Source organism: Ostrinia nubilalis, chromosome 30 (genome assembly GCF_963855985.1).
Source record: "Ostrinia nubilalis chromosome 30, ilOstNubi1.1, whole genome shotgun sequence".
Taxonomy (NCBI): Eukaryota; Metazoa; Arthropoda; class Insecta; order Lepidoptera; family Crambidae; genus Ostrinia; species Ostrinia nubilalis.
Genome location: NC_087117.1, coordinates 7,291,987 through 7,312,925, shown reverse-complemented (window position 1 = coordinate 7,312,925; position 20,939 = coordinate 7,291,987). Strand labels below are relative to the sequence as shown.

The 20,939-nt window shown below is 53.4% G+C and overlaps 1 protein-coding gene and 2 long non-coding RNA genes across 4 annotated transcripts; all 3 read left to right on the top strand.

Annotated features, from left to right (window-relative positions):
* Window positions 1–15: 15 nt before the first annotated feature.
* LOC135085997 (uncharacterized) lies at window positions 16–3,282 on the top strand. Its single transcript, XR_010260253.1, has 4 exons — window positions 16–100; window positions 784–882; window positions 1,580–1,677; window positions 3,204–3,282. It is a non-coding gene; the product is annotated as an uncharacterized LOC135085997 (long non-coding RNA).
* A 1,327-nt stretch (window positions 3,283–4,609) lies between these two features.
* LOC135085998 (uncharacterized) lies at window positions 4,610–6,499 on the top strand. Of its 2 annotated transcripts, none has more exons than XR_010260255.1 (3): window positions 4,610–4,698; window positions 5,573–5,663; window positions 6,417–6,499. It is a non-coding gene; the product is annotated as an uncharacterized LOC135085998 (long non-coding RNA). The 2 variants fall into 2 exon arrangements; XR_010260254.1 differs by lacking the exon at window positions 4,610–4,698 and adding an exon at window positions 5,181–5,227.
* Window positions 6,500–15,344: 8,845 nt separating this feature from the next.
* On the top strand, window positions 15,345–20,846 carry LOC135085961 (uncharacterized). Its single transcript, XM_063980746.1, has 2 exons — window positions 15,345–18,591; window positions 20,503–20,846. The coding sequence occupies exons 1-2, from the start codon at window positions 15,345–15,347 to the stop codon at window positions 20,844–20,846; spliced, it is 3,591 nt and encodes a 1,196-aa protein (XP_063836816.1).
* The last annotated feature ends 93 nt before the right edge of the window (window positions 20,847–20,939 follow it).

Below are 20,939 nucleotides of genomic sequence, written 5' to 3'. Positions count from 1 at the left end.
GTCCAACAACAAGCTCCCGCCAGCTGTATGGACCGCGCCCGCCCTGCGCGACCTTAGCGCCGCCCTCAACCACTTGAGGGCGCTGCCGGCGGGAGACGAGGTCAGTCAACAACAAGCTACACTCGGAGCAGTACCAGAGACAGCCGTCTGCCGGCGCTGACGACGCTAGACGTGTCCAACAACAAGCTCAGGACTGAAGGCTGGTTTAGGTGTCACACCGATACAGGAGGGGCTGTGGTAGAGAAGGCTTTGTCCGGAATCCCACAGTTTCCTCCCACTTATGGTGGACGGAGCAAAGGGGTCATTTTAGTGGGTATGGCTCGTGCATGTTTTCCTCGTAAAAAAGGTGTCAAATGGATATATCAGTGTCGAAGCCATCGCGCGTAACTGGATAGCACCGACCGTCAACGCCAGTCATTGGAGGCGTTTGACGAAAAAAACTTGTAAGGAAAATGGCAACATAAGCTAGACTGAACCAACAGGCAGTTTCTGTGTTACTCCGACCCATCTGCAACTAAACTTCGACTCTTCATCATCATCATTATCATTATCATTTCAGTCGCCTCGTCATCATCGTCCACTGCTAAACATATAGGCCTCCCCCAATGATTTCCATATCGCGGTGACTTTGGTGATCAGCGAGACTTCGGATATGTTTTGGATTTGCCACGTCATAATCTGCAATGTCACCCCTCCCGAGCCGCTCCCATTCCTCAGGCGTTGACTGAGCCAAGCTATAGCTCCTTTTTTGTCCAGAATATTGATTGATCGCTTGCATTCCAGAACACAAGCGAATGTAGCAGTCCAACGGCGCTGTCTCCGTCCGAGGCGCCGCAGCCTCCCGCCGAGGCCGAGGCCGCAGAGCGCAGCGCAGACCAGTCGGTGAGTGCGACGTCAGACTGTCCCCGCTGAGCCATACTGTACCCTTGGGCAAGACTGTCTTCCCTGGGACAGACAGTCCCCTCAGAAACATACTGTCACCCTTGGGTCAAAATGTTCCCACTGGGCCAGACTGTTCTCCATGGTCCAGATTGTCCCCCTGGGCTAGACTGCCCTTCCTGGGTCAGACTGTCCCCCTGAGCTAGATTGTCCTGGTCCAGGCTGCACTCATGGGACAGACTGTCCCCCCTGGGCCAGACTGTTCCCCATGGTCCAGATTGTCCCCCTGGTTCAATTGCCCCTCTGAGCCAGACTGTACCCTTTTAGCCAGACTGTCACCCCTGGGCCAGTATGACCCCCCTGTGCCAGATTGTCCCCCATGGTCCAGACTGTCCCCCCTAGGCCATACTCTCCCCCTTGGTCCAGACTGCCCTCCCTGAGCTAGACTGTCCTCCCTAGGCCAGACCATAAAGTTAATATTCCTTCGGAATAGAGCAACAACCACGAGCTGTCAAACGAAACAAATTTTGGATTGGCCAATTTTATCACACATCTCGCTCGCTCAGTTCTTTGTTGCTCTATTCCGCTAGGTATATTAACTTTATGGGCCAGACTGTCCCCCCTGAGCCTGACTGTCCCTCCTGAGCTAAACAATTAAATCAGCTACATGCTATTACTGATTATATGCCTTCGTCCGCAGAAGAACTCCTCGCGCAGTCCGTCCATCGAGCGCAGCGACAGCGAGGCGCCCGATGACGACGCGCCCGTGGTCGTGGCCGGCCGTGGAGGACACGCTGTGTGAGTTATTTTAACTATCACATGTTGATCATTGGTTTACGACCTTATGATAAGTGAATAAGATTTAAATTACGGAGACAAGAGCCATACAAAACTCTCGTTCCCACTGCAACTTGTATGCAGCCGGGATCTACAACTGGACCTAAAATTGACCAAAAAGTACGAGTTATTCTGAGTAGAAAGTTAAACTGTCATTGTACTCTCAATGAAAGTAATTAGAAGAAAATGTCTACCGAAAATAGTGTTGACCTAAGACACCTAAACAAAAGTATCGACAAAATTGTAAATTAAAACTTTCACGAAGGTTACTGTAGCCCTTCAAGCTTCTAAATCAAAACAAAAAAAAAAATCTAACAAAGTCGAGACAAATAGAAATCACTTGTTACGCGGTCTTATGCAACCTTTTGGTGTTTGATGGGTTATCTAGGTTTCCAGCCTCTCTTAAGAGCGTTTACGCGAAGCGCGGCGTTTCAAGGGGCATCATTGGAAATGATTCGCGCGCCGCGTTTTTTAATAGTTTTCAAATGTTTATTAGCAAAACAATAACAATGAATAATTCATATAATTATTATATATCGTTTCAAAGTAAATATTTTAAAGAAGATGTTATTTTATTATATTAAGCTATTTTTATGTTGAATTAAAGAAGAATAATGGTGTAAAAATCACTTTGATTTTTGGGTATTTCACGTTCTTTGAATTTGTGATTTCTTATTGTAAAATGCTTAAATCTAAGAATTTTCTCAACTAACTATTTGCTTAAGGACCTATGCTATAGGATATAAATGTTTGTTATATCGTTTTCACAGTATTTTAAAAAAAAATTCAGCTTGTAAACTGACGCTAAAGTGGAAATTTGAAAACCTGTGTGGACTTATCTTGATAGAATTCTTAAATACTACACTAATCGAAATATTTTCTCAACTATTTAGACGACGAAATTGCCTAATTATTTATGCCTATAACATATTTGTAATGTAACTGGTTAATGATTGTAACGAGTTGAAAAAGTATTGTTTTTGCGCCAAACGGCGTAAACGCTCTTAACAAGTTTCAAAATATTACAGTTTTTGTGTCGAAAAATGGTCGAAAAGCTTTTTTTTGTATGGATTTACAACGGATTTGAAAGAAAGAAAAACATTTATTTTGGTTCCAACATAAAAAAGAAATGACACACACAGTTTGAATAAGTAAGTAGTTAAAGCCCGGTCCGTGAGCACGTAGAATTTTGTCCAATGATCCCAAGCTACCCATTCTTATCGCTCGCGCGTAATTATGTTGTTGTCGCACTCGCACACTCACTGTGAGCGCCCGTCGCACAGTCGCGACAGCAATATAATTAGGCGCGACCGATAAGGATGGGTAGCTTGGGGTCATTGGACAAAATTCTACGTGCTCACGGACCAGACTATAGAATCAAAAATGGATTTTTTTATCCACAACGAGTAAGCTCTTGGATTCGATCAAAAAGTGTCACTTATGTAGACCCACTGGATGTATTCACGAAATAATTTATCTACGTACAGCTGGTCAGAAGCCCGCCGCCCGCACGCGTGGCGCGGCGAGCTCGATCCGTTAGAGTCGCCCGCGCCCGCCGCCGCCGGCTCGCGGCTCACGTCGCTCAACCTGGCTCATAACCAATTCACCTGCGTGCCGCCGCCGCTCGCCTGCCGCGCGCCGCGGCTCACGCGGCTCAATATGGCTTATAATTCGTTGAGGTAAGGCGCACAAATCCCACCACCACCCATGGTTCTTCCTGCCTCACGGCGCATGAACCAAATCTCGGGAGAGCGCGCGGGTACTTGCTCTGGGCTTTCCCCGGACGCTTTGCTTGACTCCCTACAAATTTCTCTGATCCATGTCCCTTCTCATAGTCAATTCTCCCCCTTCTGGGGCTTGACACCAATGCGATCCAGTTACTGCAACGACTCGTGAGGTCCTGGTGTAAACAGGTCCTTGCTCGGCTTTCCGCATCGCATCCAGCATCTTCTGTCGAGCTTCGTCGTAGAGGTTACATTCTCGGCGGTAAGGTGCACATTCCAGTGGCAAGAGTCACTACGGTAAGGACCTCATTCCCGTGGCAAGAGTCACTACAGTAAGGACCTCATTCCCGTGGCAAGAGTCACTACAGTAAGGACCTCATTCCCGTGGCAAGAGTCACTCTAGTAAGGACCTCATTCCCGTGGCAAGAGTCGCTCTAGTAAGGACCTCATTCCCGTGACAAGAGTCACTACAGTAAGGACTACATTCCCGTGACAAGAGTCGCCTGCCTCGCTCAACCTGGCTCACAACCAGTTCACCTGCGTGCCGCCGCCGCTCGCCTGCCGCGCGCCGCGGCTCACGCGGCTCAATATGGCTTATAATTCGTTGAGGTAAGGCGCACATTGCCGTGGCAAGAGTCGCTTTGGTAAGGTGCACATTCCCGTGACTTGTCACGCGACTCAACGACTCCTGAGTCGCTCTATTAAGGACCTCTCACCCATAGTAAGAGCCACTACGGTAGGGACTAAATTTCCGTGACAAGATTCACTACAGTAAGGAACTTATTCCCGTGGCGAGAGTCACTACAGTAAGGACCTCATTCCCGTGGCAAGAGTCACTCTAGTAAGGACCTCATTCCCGTGGCAAGAGTCACTACAGTAAGGACCTCATTCCCGTAGAAAGAGACGCTCTGGTAAGGAACTCATTCCCGTGGCAACAGCCACTACGGTAAGGACCTCATTCCCGTGGCAAGAGTCACTCTAGTAAGGACCTCATTCCCGCAGCAAGAGTCACTACAGTAAGGACCTCATTCCCGTGGCAAGAGTCACTCTAGTAAGGACCTCATTCCCGTGGCAAGAGTCGCTCTGGTATGGACCTCATTCCCGTGACAAGAGTCACTACAGTAAGTTCTACATTCCCGTGACAAGAGTCACCTGCCTCGCTCAACCTCGCTCACAACCAGTTCACCTGCGTGCCGCCGCCGCTCGCCTGCCGCGCGCCGCGGCTCACGCGGCTCAATATGGCTTATAATTCGTTGAGGTAAGGTTTACTTTCCCGCAGCAAGAGTCGCTCTGGTAAGGGCCTCATTCCAGTAGCAAGAGTCGCTCTGGTAAGGTCTTCATTCCCGTAGCAAGAGTCGCTCTGGTAAGGGCCTCATTCCAGTAGTAAGAGTCGCTCTGGTAAGGTCTTCATTCCCGTAGCAAGAGTCGCTCTGGTAAGGTCCTCATTCCCGTGGCAAGAGTCGCTCTGGTAAGGTCCTCATTCCCGTGGCAAGAGTCGCTCTGGTAAGGACCTCATTCCCGTAGCAAGAGTCGCTCTGGAAAGGTCCTCATTCTTGTGGCTAGTGACTCAGTGACTCTTGAGTCGCTGCGGTAAGGACCTCATTCCCGTAGCAAGAGTCATTACAATATATACCTCACTTTCCCGTAGCAAGAGTCACTACAGTAAGGTCTACATTCCCGTGGCAAGAGTCGCCTGCCTCGCTCACCTGGCGCACAACTAGTTCACCTGCGTGCCGCCGCCGCGCGCCGCGGCTCACGCGGCTCAATATGGCTTATAATTCGTTGAGGTAAGGCGCACAATCCCGTGGCAAGAGTCGCTCTGGTAAGGGCCTCATTCCAGTAGTAAGAGTCGCTCTGGTAAGTACTTCATTCCCGCAGCAAGAGTCGCTCTGGTAAGGACCTCAGTCCCGTAACAAGAGTCGCTCCGATAAGGATCTCATTTCCTAAGATTCTAAGTTCTAAATACACTGGGGACATAGGACATGAACATTGTCCATTTGAGAGTCATATAAGCTCGATTGGTGCAAAATAACATAAATTTTAAACTATGGATTCGATTTTTGAACTTACAATTTTAGCAGCCCAGTATAATCCTATTATAGACTTGAATATAGTTAAGAATGTCTTTGCAGGTCGATGTCATACGTGACGTCATACCCAACGAGCCTGCGGCAGTTAGACCTCAGTCACAACGAGATCACTTGCTGGCCCAGTCTTCCACAGGTAACATTCTCCAACCTTAGTGCTTTTTGTAATGGTTTCTGAACAATGAGCACTTGTACTTAGATATAGCCTGTCGCGTTTTTATTACAATTTGCGTTACTTGAGAGTTTTTCCAATATTTCCAAAATGGAAACGCTAAGAAAAAACCGAAGACTGCCGCGCGACTGCGCGCTCGATCGTCCATATTCGGCTGCCTTCACCCTTCTCCGTTCGTTCTTATTAGAATTTAGGCGCGAACAGTAGCCGCTCAGCATTGGCATCGCTCAAAAGAATAAGGGTTCAACCAAATCAACGCGTGCATAGGCCTATGATCGCGTCGGCGATGGCGATCTGCGTTAGTTCGGTTGAAGCTTGAGTAATAGATTATTGTTCCATTGAAGAACCCTGTAAGCCTGTTAAAGCCTTGATCAACGTACCGAGTAAACGGGCGAGACAGTGCTCTCGACCGAGTACTCGGTGTGTATGAACATTTCGCCGAGTGCTCGGCTGAGCGCTCGAGTATGTGACTCGCTCACCCAACTGTCTCAACCGAGTAAACGTTTTACTGTCTCGCCCGTTAACTCGGTACGTGTGATCAAGGCAAGCCTTGATCACACTTGAGTCACATACTCGAGCGCTCGGCCGAGCACTCGGCGTAATGTTCATACACACCCAGTACTCGACCGAGAGCACTGTCTCTCGCCCGTTTGCTCGGTACGTGTGATCAAGGCTTAACCGTGTTGACTGTCCAACCCACTCGCTCTTCGCGCGCAGATCGAGAACTTCGGCTCGACAGAGGGCGACCCTCTCGCGTGCTACTGCGCGCACCCGCCCGCACGCGCGCGCGCACGCTCCGGCGGCTCCGTGCGCGCGCAGCTGCTGCACGCCGCCTGCCCGGCGCGCCGCCACCTGCGCCTCGAGGGGCTGCGGACGCTGGTGAGCCCCGACCCGCCACAGGCGCCACGCCAGCCCCGGCACTAGGCTCCCGACCCGCCACAGGCGCCACGCCGGCTCCGGCAGCTGCTGCACGCCGCCTGCCCGGCGCGCCGCCACCTGCGCCTCGAGGGGCTGCGGACGCTGGTGAGCCCCGACCCGCCACAGGCGCCACGCCAGCCCCGGCACTAGGCTCCCGACCCGCCACAGGCGCCACGCCGGCTCCGGCAGCTGCTGCACGCCGCCTGCCCGGCGCGCCGCCACCTGCGCCTCGAGGGGCTGCGGACGCTGGTGAGCCCCGACCCGCCACAGGCGCCACGCCAGCCCCGGCACTAGGCTCCCGACCCGCCACAGGCGCCACGCCGGCTCCGGCAGCTGCTGCACGCCGCCTGCCCGGCGCGCCGCCACCTGCGCCTCGAGGGGCTGCGGACGCTGGTGAGCCCCGACCCGCCACAGGCGCCACGCCAGCCCCGGCACTAGGCTCCCGACCCGCCACAGGCGCCACGCCGGCTCCGGCAGCTGCTGCACGCCGCCTGCCCGGCGCGCCGCCACCTGCGCCTCGAGGGGCTGCGGACGCTGGTGAGCCCCGACCCGCCACAGGCGCCACGCCAGCCCCGGCACTAGGCTCCCGACCCGCCACAGGCGCCACGCCGGCTCCGGCAGCTGCTGCACGCCGCCTGCCCGGCGCGCCGCCACCTGCGCCTCGAGGGGCTGCGGACGCTGGTGAGCCCCGACCCGCCACAGGCGCCACGCCAGCCCCGGCACTAGGCTCCCGACCCGCCACAGGCGCCACGCCGGCTCCGGCAGCTGCTGCACGCCGCCTGCCCGGCGCGCCGCCACCTGCGCCTCGAGGGGCTGCGGACGCTGGTGAGCCCCGACCCGCCACAGGCGCCACGCCAGCCCCGGCACTAGGCTCCCGACCCGCCACAGGCGCCACGCCGGCTCCGGCAGCTGCTGCACGCCGCCTGCCCGGCGCGCCGCCACCTGCGCCTCGAGGGGCTGCGGACGCTGGTGAGCCCCGACCCGCCACAGGCGCCACGCCAGCCCCGGCACTAGGCTCCCGACCCGCCACAGGCGCCACGCCGGCTCCGGCAGCTGCTGCACGCCGCCTGCCCGGCGCGCCGCCACCTGCGCCTCGAGGGGCTGCGGACGCTGGTGAGCCCCGACCCGCCACAGGCGCCACGCCAGCCCCGGCACTAGGCTCCCGACCCGCCACAGGCGCCACGCCGGCTCCGGCAGCTGCTGCACGCCGCCTGCCCGGCGCGCCGCCACCTGCGCCTCGAGGGGCTGCGGACGCTGGTGAGCCCCGACCCGCCACAGGCGCCACGCCAGCCCCGGCACTAGGCTCCCGACCCGCCACAGGCGCCACGCCGGCTCCGGCAGCTGCTGCACGCCGCCTGCCCGGCGCGCCGCCACCTGCGCCTCGAGGGGCTGCGGACGCTGGTGAGCCCCGACCCGCCACAGGCGCCACGCCAGCCCCGGCACTAGGCTCCCGACCCGCCACAGGCGCCACGCCGGCTCCGGCAGCTGCTGCACGCCGCCTGCCCGGCGCGCCGCCACCTGCGCCTCGAGGGGCTGCGGACGCTGGTGAGCCCCGACCCGCCACAGGCGCCACGCCAGCCCCGGCACTAGGCTCCCGACCCGCCACAGGCGCCACGCCGGCTCCGGCAGCTGCTGCACGCCGCCTGCCCGGCGCGCCGCCACCTGCGCCTCGAGGGGCTGCGGACGCTGGTGAGCCCCGACCCGCCACAGGCGCCACGCCAGCCCCGGCACTAGGCTCCCGACCCGCCACAGGCGCCACGCCGGCTCCGGCAGCTGCTGCACGCCGCCTGCCCGGCGCGCCGCCACCTGCGCCTCGAGGGGCTGCGGACGCTGGTGAGCCCCGACCCGCCACAGGCGCCACGCCAGCCCCGGCACTAGGCTCCCGACCCGCCACAGGCGCCACGCCGGCTCCGGCAGCTGCTGCACGCCGCCTGCCCGGCGCGCCGCCACCTGCGCCTCGAGGGGCTGCGGACGCTGGTGAGCCCCGACCCGCCACAGGCGCCACGCCAGCCCCGGCACTAGGCTCCCGACCCGCCACAGGCGCCACGCCGGCTCCGGCAGCTGCTGCACGCCGCCTGCCCGGCGCGCCGCCACCTGCGCCTCGAGGGGCTGCGGACGCTGGTGAGCCCCGACCCGCCACAGGCGCCACGCCAGCCCCGGCACTAGGCTCCCGACCCGCCACAGGCGCCACGCCGGCTCCGGCAGCTGCTGCACGCCGCCTGCCCGGCGCGCCGCCACCTGCGCCTCGAGGGGCTGCGGACGCTGGTGAGCCCCGACCCGCCACAGGCGCCACGCCAGCCCCGGCACTAGGCTCCCGACCCGCCACAGGCGCCACGCCGGCTCCGGCAGCTGCTGCACGCCGCCTGCCCGGCGCGCCGCCACCTGCGCCTCGAGGGGCTGCGGACGCTGGTGAGCCCCGACCCGCCACAGGCGCCACGCCAGCCCCGGCACTAGGCTCCCGACCCGCCACAGGCGCCACGCCGGCTCCGGCAGCTGCTGCACGCCGCCTGCCCGGCGCGCCGCCACCTGCGCCTCGAGGGGCTGCGGACGCTGGTGAGCCCCGACCCGCCACAGGCGCCACGCCAGCCCCGGCACTAGGCTCCCGACCCGCCACAGGCGCCACGCCGGCTCCGGCAGCTGCTGCACGCCGCCTGCCCGGCGCGCCGCCACCTGCGCCTCGAGGGGCTGCGGACGCTGGTGAGCCCCGACCCGCCACAGGCGCCACGCCAGCCCCGGCACTAGGCTCCCGACCCGCCACAGGCGCCACGCCGGCTCCGGCAGCTGCTGCACGCCGCCTGCCCGGCGCGCCGCCACCTGCGCCTCGAGGGGCTGCGGACGCTGGTGAGCCCCGACCCGCCACAGGCGCCACGCCAGCCCCGGCACTAGGCTCCCGACCCGCCACAGGCGCCACGCCGGCTCCGGCAGCTGCTGCACGCCGCCTGCCCGGCGCGCCGCCACCTGCGCCTCGAGGGGCTGCGGACGCTGGTGAGCCCCGACCCGCCACAGGCGCCACGCCAGCCCCGGCACTAGGCTCCCGACCCGCCACAGGCGCCACGCCGGCTCCGGCAGCTGCTGCACGCCGCCTGCCCGGCGCGCCGCCACCTGCGCCTCGAGGGGCTGCGGACGCTGGTGAGCCCCGACCCGCCACAGGCGCCACGCCAGCCCCGGCACTAGGCTCCCGACCCGCCACAGGCGCCACGCCGGCTCCGGCAGCTGCTGCACGCCGCCTGCCCGGCGCGCCGCCACCTGCGCCTCGAGGGGCTGCGGACGCTGGTGAGCCCCGACCCGCCACAGGCGCCACGCCAGCCCCGGCACTAGGCTCCCGACCCGCCACAGGCGCCACGCCGGCTCCGGCAGCTGCTGCACGCCGCCTGCCCGGCGCGCCGCCACCTGCGCCTCGAGGGGCTGCGGACGCTGGTGAGCCCCGACCCGCCACAGGCGCCACGCCAGCCCCGGCACTAGGCTCCCGACCCGCCACAGGCGCCACGCCGGCTCCGGCAGCTGCTGCACGCCGCCTGCCCGGCGCGCCGCCACCTGCGCCTCGAGGGGCTGCGGACGCTGGTGAGCCCCGACCCGCCACAGGCGCCACGCCAGCCCCGGCACTAGGCTCCCGACCCGCCACAGGCGCCACGCCGGCTCCGGCAGCTGCTGCACGCCGCCTGCCCGGCGCGCCGCCACCTGCGCCTCGAGGGGCTGCGGACGCTGGTGAGCCCCGACCCGCCACAGGCGCCACGCCAGCCCCGGCACTAGGCTCCCGACCCGCCACAGGCGCCACGCCGGCTCCGGCAGCTGCTGCACGCCGCCTGCCCGGCGCGCCGCCACCTGCGCCTCGAGGGGCTGCGGACGCTGGTGAGCCCCGACCCGCCACAGGCGCCACGCCAGCCCCGGCACTAGGCTCCCGACCCGCCACAGGCGCCACGCCGGCTCCGGCAGCTGCTGCACGCCGCCTGCCCGGCGCGCCGCCACCTGCGCCTCGAGGGGCTGCGGACGCTGGTGAGCCCCGACCCGCCACAGGCGCCACGCCAGCCCCGGCACTAGGCTCCCGACCCGCCACAGGCGCCACGCCGGCTCCGGCAGCTGCTGCACGCCGCCTGCCCGGCGCGCCGCCACCTGCGCCTCGAGGGGCTGCGGACGCTGGTGAGCCCCGACCCGCCACAGGCGCCACGCCAGCCCCGGCACTAGGCTCCCGACCCGCCACAGGCGCCACGCCGGCTCCGGCAGCTGCTGCACGCCGCCTGCCCGGCGCGCCGCCACCTGCGCCTCGAGGGGCTGCGGACGCTGGTGAGCCCCGACCCGCCACAGGCGCCACGCCAGCCCCGGCACTAGGCTCCCGACCCGCCACAGGCGCCACGCCGGCTCCGGCAGCTGCTGCACGCCGCCTGCCCGGCGCGCCGCCACCTGCGCCTCGAGGGGCTGCGGACGCTGGTGAGCCCCGACCCGCCACAGGCGCCACGCCAGCCCCGGCACTAGGCTCCCGACCCGCCACAGGCGCCACGCCGGCTCCGGCAGCTGCTGCACGCCGCCTGCCCGGCGCGCCGCCACCTGCGCCTCGAGGGGCTGCGGACGCTGGTGAGCCCACTACAGTAAAGACCTCATTCCCATAGTAAAACCAGAGTAAATACAAATGAGTAGGTCATCTTCATAGAAACGCACGGACGCGGCTTGTATGTGAGCGCGCCAACACGTGTGCGGCGCGCACGCACACTCTGACAAAATTTAGCGGGGATTAGCGGTGAGGTGCGCTGAATTTATTGGCGCGCTCACATACAAACCGCGCTCGGTGCGTTTCTATGAAGATGACCCACTCATTTGTATTTACTCTGGCAAAACTCACTCCGGCATGGATACCTCATTCTAGTGGCAAGAGTCACTACGGTAAAGACCTCATTCCCGTAGCAAGAGTCGCTCTGTTAAGGACCTCATTCCCGTGGCAAGAGTCACTACAGTAAGGACCTCATTCCCATATAGCCCCGGCACTAGGCTCCTCTCCTATGGACCCTCGCAGCTAATCAGAGCAATAGTCCAGCCGCGGCAGGGCTTGGGGTTCTTTCAAATTAGACGTTTTGAGACGGACGTTTGTCGTCCGTTTGCAGGACCGCACACTGAAAATTTTATTACAACTGCGTTGGAATAAAAATGACAATCAGTTAATAACAGAGTGTGCGGCATCGCAAACGTACGACTGACATCCAGCTCAAAACGCCTAATTTGAAAGAACCCTTTGAAGCTCGTTCCTCGGATCTCAAGACGGCCAATCCGACACCTTTACCGTTTGGCTAATGCTGCTTCAATATTAACATAAATATTGTAAATGTTGCGGCAATATTATAACGGGAATGTTGCTATAGTTACGGCAATATTACCGGGAATAATTGGAAGGATGTTGCCATATTTGGCGACAATCGTTCGTTCGTTTCAGCCGAAAGACGTCCACTTCTGGACAAAGGCCTCCCCCAAGGATTTCCACAAAGACCGGTCCTGCGCCGCTCGCATCCAGGCACCTCCCGCGACCTTCACCAGATCGTGGGGCCACCTAGTGGGAGGCTTGCCCACGCTTTTAAGCGACAATATTGGTGGGAAATTATTAGGAATCTTGTTATTGTTGCGGTAAGTAATATATTGATGGGAATGTTGCTATATTTGTTCCCATTATTTTGACATGTATGTATTAACTGTGTATTCCTTTTGTTGCTGTGTAAACTTTGAATTAATTACTAATGCGCGGTAAATTTTCTAATGTAATTTGACATACTTTTGGACATTCTTGGAATAGCATGACATAAATGTACCCTTTAACAAACGCAAATATATCATCATTTATAGTTGAGGCAATATTACCGGGAATATGCTTGAGATGGTGGTGAACTTGGCCATCTATTGCAGATCCTGTCCAACAATCTGCTGACGCGCATCCAGCTGACGACGGACGACGACGGGCTGACGGCCGCCGACGCCAGGCAGAACAGCGACGACGAGTGGGTACGTCACTTTTAGGGTTCCGTAGTCCTGACAAGGAACCCTTATAGTTTCGCTATGTCTGTCTGTCTGTCCGAGGTTTTGCTTGGAAACTATTGGCACTAGGGAGCTGTAATTTTGTAGATGTATGTATATTAATCACGCCGACAAAATGGTAGAATAAAATTTTGAAAAACATTTTTTTAGGGTAGCTCCCCTACTTGTAAAGTGGGGATTTTATTTTACGCTTTTTATGAACTTTCAAGGAAAAGTAGCGGTTAAGATACATCAGTTAGTTTAATGGCCGTTTTCACCATCAATCCATAATTTTTAAGTGACCCATATGAAAACAAAATACCTGTTATGTGTTACCATAAGAGTCACTTAAAAATTAGGGATTGATGGTGAAAACGGGCATAAGAGTAATAGTCGTTTTACTCATGTACCTATTATAAAATTTCATACCTAATAAAAATTAAAGTGGTAAAGAAGGACAACTACGGAACCCTATATTGCGCGTGGCACGACACGCACTTGTTTTTTTTTATTTCGTACGCGTGGATCCCGCTTTAACATCTTAGAGAGGGAATTTTGCAAAATCCTGTTTTAGGTTCGGTGCAAATGGGCCACCGACCACAGCCACCGGTGGCTGTCGCGCGCTACCGCATTTCTAAGGGCTATATTTCACCGGGACACCATGGCGGCGCAACCAGTCGCCACTACCAACAAAATATATACAGCTTTGCGCAACCAAACGGACACCAGGTGAGTAACTCTCTATAGAGCTGTATACATTTTGTTGGTAGCGGCGACTGGTTGCGCCGCCATGGTGTCCTGGTGAAATATAGCCCTAAGAGTGTCAGAAGCGAGCGACAGCCACCGGTGTCTGGAAGCCGCCACATTTTATAACCCGCTCGTTGCTAAATATTCGGAATAGGTATTTGGATTAGGTATTTTAATCCAACCCATCTCTAGCGGGGGGTGAAGCAGTGCGACAGTGGCGGGTGTCGGCGTTTTGTGTCGCACGTAGTGACCACTAGTGGCGAGTCGCGGACACTACTGTAGCGAGTGGCCGCCACACGTGTGCGGCGCGTCTACAAAATATATTGTCTATTGTATTGGATTTCTGTAAAAATAGGCTTAAGCTTGGAAATAAATAAATAAAATATTAAAAAGTGTGTTATGTCGCCGTTGCTGGCCACCGGTGGCTGTGATCGGTGGCCCATTTGCGCCGAGCCTTATTGAGCACCTACGTTCTAAAATGAACCTCCATGCAAAATTTCTGACTCCTTGTAGTTTCTGAGATTTCATGATGATTGAGTCAGTCAGTAACATTTCACTTTTTATAGATTTATTTAAAACAAGTAGGTAAGTACCTACATAGTATTTTTAAATATTTACTAACTATTGACAATGTCACAATAACCAGTTTTGGTTTTACCGAGCACCGCTGATTCGACATCAGTCTCAATCATTCAGAGAACGAAATATTAATTCATTGCGCGCGAATACTACTTTTGTAAGAGTCCTCTAGATAAGTGACGTATACTTGCGGAGCCGGAAACGTTTGTCGATAGATTAATCGAGTCAACGATTTTATTGATATTTCGCTAAAAATCAAGATTAACACGTAATACGACTCGAGTATGGTTTACGCCTTTTAAATATTAGATAAATAACAAAAAGTTATAATTTTTCTTTTTTTTGGCTGTTATAGCGAATGCCATTGCCTAAAAAAGTTGTGGTGCGTTCAGAAACGTCCCCTTGTAGGTAAAATTTTTCGTTCGCGCGTTCAGAATGACCGGAAACTAGAACTCGAATGCACTCTAGGCGTCACAAGATGACAAGAGACCGTTCAGAAACTCAGAAAGTTTTATCCAGATTGTCCTCAATCTCAACTTCGCAGAAAGGCCGTGAAGACTTGACATGCGCAGAACCGCAGAAACGATTTTAGGTTTGTTTGACGTTTGACATTTGTCAATGTGATTGTGATTCTTCCTGTGATGTCGGTGTGATTAATTTCCTACGCTATTTTATCTCACCAAGTGTTATAATAGTGACGCAGTACCGGCGTCGACGCATTATACAGGGTGTTTGGTAGATGGTTAGACAAAATTCATTGGTGTATCATTGTACGGGTTACCGCACATATTATGTTAATGTCAACGACATACCTAATCTAGGTCACTTAGAAATAGCAATTATGCACACTTTTATACGTCACGTACGTTCGTACTTCTGCTATTCTATCATTTTATAAATAATTGTGTTATGTGAAATAAATCAGTGTTATTACGACTATCATTGGGTTTGGTTTCGTACACTAACTATCCCATACAAATCGTCGGCACTCATCCTGTAACTGTAAGACGCTACAGTTTCTTTGGTCCTTCGAGAAACAACAACGTGATCCTCATCTCTCGTCGACGCTCGGGGGATGCTGTGATCTACATCATCAAACAACTATTAAGGTTCCATCGACGCTTGGGACTTCTATCCTTACAACAGTGGCCCTACGCTAAAGGTACTTTGTGTTTTTTGTGGATTTTTTACGACTGCGAATCGGTTGACTGGCCTCCCGGAAGAGGGAATCCCCGGTTTAATTGAGAAGGCGCATAAGGTCGTACTTAGTTCACTAGGACATAAGGTATCCCGGACCACTGCATCAAACTTTCACGTCGACTTGCGAGAAAGTATCATCAATCAACATACAAACCAGTGTGTGAAAAATCTTCATCTTCGGAAGTGTCACCACATGATCAACCACAAAACATGGAGAGTCTACTTCAGCGCCAACACGACATTGTTGAAGCGATCAAGAAGGTAGAACGCAACTTTAACAAGGATTCCGCTATCAGGAAGACTCGTAAGTACTTGGATGAACGACTCGACACCCTTGACAAGTTATGGGCCGAGTTTCAAGGCAATGACCACAAGTTATCGAGTTATGAAAACGATAAGGATCCTTACTTCGTGGAAGATCAATACCGACAAGCAAGAACATACTTCGATTCTGTGCGTAACAAGATATCGTCGTTTCCTCCTGCAAGTGAAACCGCTGCATCAATTTCTCCCGCTCCAGCAACGCTGCCTAAGTTCGTGCAACCTGAAACGGTTACATTGCCGACACCACCTAAGCTACAGCCAAGGCTCACGATGCCGTCTACGTCGACAGCGCTGACGACATCTTCAGATCAGGGTCAGGCCGCCGAACTTCTATCTCTACAACAAACGAACTTCAGAGCTTTTCACCGACAAGTAAGAAGCCTGCGAATTGACGACATACGTGACAAATGGGAATTGGAAGACGAGTTACGCAACATTCAAACACGTTGGAGTGCAATCGACGCTTTGCACCTTCAAATCGACAACATTCTACAAGGTTCAAATACACAGTACGACGACGAGTTTTATGCCTACGAAGAATCATACAAAGGCATTAAAAAGGCTCTGAACCTAAAACTTGCATCAACTGTGCATCTTCAACAGTCGACACCACAAATCGACATACCAACCTTTACTGGCAAATACACCCAATGGCCTACATTCTACGACATGTACGTGGAAAGTATTCATAACAACAACCTCCTTACCAACACGCAAAAGATGCAACATTTGAAAGGTAAACTGCGAGGAGATGCTGAGCGACTAATTCAACATCTACACATCTCAGCTGATAACTATGAGACGGCATGGGAACTGTTAACTCACAGATACAACAACCCTCAACTGTTGTTCACAAAACAGATTGAAATCTTCATCAATCAACCCGCCGCTCACAAACAGTCGGCATTTGAGATCAGACGTCTGTATGACACATCCATGGAATGCATTCATGCCATACAGAACCTAGGTATCGACACAAGTACCTGGGACCCGCTACTTGTTCATCTAATTGCAAAGAAGTTGGACACTGAGACATACAGTGATTACAAGGAGGCACGCAAATCGCTACGTGACTTACCATCACTCTCTGAACTTATGAATTTCCTAGAAAGCAAGTTCAATGCGCTTGAGCCAATAAGCACAACTGAGAGACAAACATCATCATCTAACAAGAATTATCAGCAAAAGATGATAACGAACAAGAAATTTCATAAACCTCAATCTCAAAATGGTGGCGGTCATCACTATAAGAAATTTGAAAACAGAGAATTTCAAGCTATTGCGACATGTTCGACAAACTGTCCTATATGCAACAACAACCACTACCTATACAGATGCAGCAAGTTCATGAAATTGTCGCCTGACGAGAGGTTATTGACCGTCCTAAAACTCGAATTTTGTCAGAACTGTCTATACGCACACGAAGACAGCCAATGCACGTCACCAAAAAGATGCAAAGTTTGTAAAAAACCTCACAATACTGCATTACATGAAGCATACGCGAACGTGAACCTTGCGCAACAGTCATCGAACAGGCCGGCCGAGTCAACTAGGTCATCGCCCGTGCCTACAACTCCAATTACGAACAAACTTCAAATTTCAACACATCAAGATAATAAACAACATATTGTCAATCACGTAGCAACGAATGATGAAGAGATACTACTCACGACGATATCAATCAAGGTCAAAACTGCTGATGGTACATACGTCACCCTGAGAGCTCTCTTGGATCAAGGCTCTCAGATATCGCTCATTTCCGAAAACGCTGCTCAGATGCTGGGCTTGCCTCGACAACGGTATCACGCATCGGTATCTGGCATCGGGAATGGATCTAAACAAGGCAAGGGAGTCGTCACACTCACCTGCCAATCAATATATGAAGACTATGAGCTTACGACACAAGCATTAGTCATTAAGCATGTCATCAACAATCTGCCCAACGTGTCCTTCAATAAACAGTCATGGCCTCATCTACAACATATACAATTGGCTGATCCGGAGTACAACATCTCCAGACCAATTGACCTCCTTCTGGACGCAAGCGTATACTCTGACATCATTATGAGCGGTCTAATCAAGGGCTCAAACGTGGCACCTATCGCTCAACAAACCAGGATGGGCTGGATACTCTCTGGCAACGTCAAAACATTTAATTGTCACGTTATAGTGAACAATTTGTCAGATATATCCCAATATTGGGAGCTGGAAGGAATCAGTGACTCAGTTACTGAATTGACACAACAAGAGCAATACTGTGAGCAAGTCTATAAGTCTACAACAAGACGCTTAAGCACAGGAAGATATGAAGTTGCGATTCCCATGAAGCCTGGATTCGAACAAGATCTAGGTCAATCCAAAAGTAAGGCGATCGCTCAGTTTCACAACATGGAGGGCAAGATGTCAAGAAACAAGGAATTCTGCGAAAGTTACAAACAATTTTTGAGAGAGTATGAACAACAAGGTCACATGTCTCTAGTTACAAAACACAATGAAAAACCATCGTGCTATCTCCCTCATCACGGTGTGTTGAAAATTGAGTCGACTACAACTAAGCTTCGAACCGTCTTCAATGCATCCTCGAAAACATCAACCGGGCGCAGTCTCAACGATTTAATGGAGCGCGGTCCTAATCTACAAAAGGATCTACAGCATCTCATCTTGGTATGGCGTCAACACAAATACGTTATAACCGCTGATATCGAGAAGATGTTCCGCCAAATAAATATTCGTGAACCCGATCAACATTTACAACGCATTATATGGAGGAGCACACCGCTGGAACCACTAAAGGAGTATCAGCTTACAACTGTTACCTACGGGACAAAGGCAGCTCCTTACCTGGCAATGCGCACTCTAAAACAGCTGGCCTTGGACGACGCGCATAAGTTCCCCTTGGCTGCTGCTGCACTGATGTCGTCATTCTACATGGATGACCTACTTGAAGGCTGTGACGAAATATCTCAAGCAAAACAACTGCAACAAGAGATTATCGACATACTCAAGGGAGCTGGAATGAATATTCGCAAGTGGTCCAGTAATACTCACGAACTCATTGAAGATTGGGCAGCAGAACAACTAGATGCGCCACTCGACTTCAAGAGCTCTGAGAACAGAAAAACCTTGGGCCTACGTTGGAACCCTACTTCGGACACCTTCTCATTCAAAAACATATTTCAACAAGAAACAAGTGAAAACACAATAACAAAGAGACAGTTGTTATCAGAGATCTCTAAGATCTTCGACCCGTTGGGATGGCTATCTCCATTAACGATACGTGCAAAGCTTTTATTTCAACGTACATGGTCTGAAGAATCAATAGAGTGGGATCAATGTCTACCTGAAGACATTAACAACAAATGGACACAACTGAAAAGTGACCTTCAACACATTGAAGATTTCAAAATCCCTAGATACCTAGGAGATAAAAACCAATATTCAGTACATGGCTTCTGCGACGCGTCAGAAAAAGCATACGCCTGCGCAGTATACGTCACTACTACAAATTCTAAGGGCGAAGTCACATCGACGCTTGTGACCGCAAAGACAAAATTGGCACCTTTGAAAAATAAGTTATCTCTGCCTAAACTGGAACTTGGTGGCGCGCTCTTACTATCACAGCTCATAAAAAAGGTAGTTGAAACATTACCACAGCATGCTATAATACACGCATGGACCGACTCCATGGTGGTACTTGGTTGGCTCCATGGAGACATCAATAGATGGAAATTGTTCGTTGCCAACAGAGTTCGAACAATACTTACCGTCATCCCATCATCAGCTTGGCATCACGTCCGTTCTGAAGATAATGCAGCAGATTGCGCTACAAGAGGACTGACATCGCTACAATTGTCAGAACAAGCCTTGTGGTGGCAGGGCCCCCATTGGTTGGTTACATTTGATCCGAACAGTATCAAAGATAACACATACCAACCACCTGCGTTAGAAACCAAGAAATCGAATGTGAACGTGGCCTTAACTTATAAAAACGATTTAGTTGTACAATTATTACATGAGTGCAGCTCGACACTACGCATGGCAACAACAATCGGCTGGCTATCACGTTTCACACAGTGGTTGCGCAATAAACAAATACCACGACAAAGTTACCTATCCACGACGGAAATGCAATGCGCCCTCAATTTGATTATAAAGACTGTTCAATCTATGGAATTTGAAGACGAGATTGAACAACTTCAGAATCAGAATAAAGTCAAGAGTTGCAGTAAATTGGCGAGCCTTAACCCTTACATCGACCCTCATGATGGATTGCTTCGGGTAGGCGGGAGATTAAACAACTCGTCACTTAGTCAATCATCAAAGCATCCGATAATATTATCAAGTCACAGCAAATTTACCGAGCTTATTATACAACAGGCTCACACTGCCACGCTACACGGCGGACCAAGCTTGACACTGTCTTACATACGAGACAAATATTGGATACTAAGTGGGCTTCGGACTGTAAAGAGAGAGCTACGCAAATGTGTTAAATGTCGGCGATTCAAGGAAGGCTTTGAGCTGGACAAAGTTATAAGTCTTCCTCAGCACTCCTATATTGTAGAATTTCAAACACCATACATCGCATTCAATCTGCAAAGAGATCTACTTCTCACTCTAACAGAAACAGATGTTCAAAGCTGTATCCACGCACAGACAAACAAATTACTGTGCTCTATAGATAAGCCAATATATGAATTAAAAATAACTCAGTCGATTTGTAACTTGAGTATTCATAACAAAACACTCTGCACTGCAAAGGAGGCGCCGTGTCACGAGCGATGGATCAAGTTACATAGCGATAACAGGTGGCTATACTCATGTTGTGGGAAATGCTCGGTACGCATATTTTGCACCGACAGTGGAATGACAATGAAGTCACTAACCGGGAACGGCCTTCTAGAAATCGGTCAAGGTTGTACCGTAAAAACTGACACATTCTCCATACTTGGACACAACAACTACTTGAGCCACGTTCAAGTCCAGAGGGACCTACCACTATTGTCAGAAACTTCGATCCTGAATTCCATATTGAATTCTTCAGGCATCGAGTTTACACCTGATTATCATGATGACGAGTGGCGTAGTATGGAGACTCAAATCCGAACCCTCAAAGAACAGGAGAATGCGCCACTCAGCATACACGACGTGCATCAGTACTCAGTTCTTTATACGATACTGGGCCTCATTATTGTCGCGGGGTGCATCTTCATGGTCATGCGATGGCGAAGAATCAAGGGAGCCCTCAACATGGAGACTTCGAGCACTCAAGCGAATTCAATTCCGATGACAGCAGTCGCCAGCGTCGATCAGGCAGCGGCCACACCACCGAGGACCCGACCACGATCTGTGCGACTGGACATCCCTTCTATTAACGTAGTTCAGTGATGAAATATTTAAGTTATTCAAACTTGTTATTTGTATTTGAAATTGTTTACATTTTTATTGTTAGTTATCATTATTGAACTCTTAATTTGTTAC

What these genes read in the sequence shown, in the direction of transcription:
- LOC135085961 (XM_063980746.1), top strand. Translation starts at nt 15,345, where the DNA reads ATGGAGAGTCTACTTCAGCGCCAACACGACATTGTTGAAGCGATCAAG. An exon ending in CAGAAAAACCTTGGGCCTAC is followed by an intron (nt 18,592 to 20,502) that starts GTTGGAACCCTA and finishes TGAATTCTTCAG; the next exon opens with GCATCGAGTTTACACCTGAT.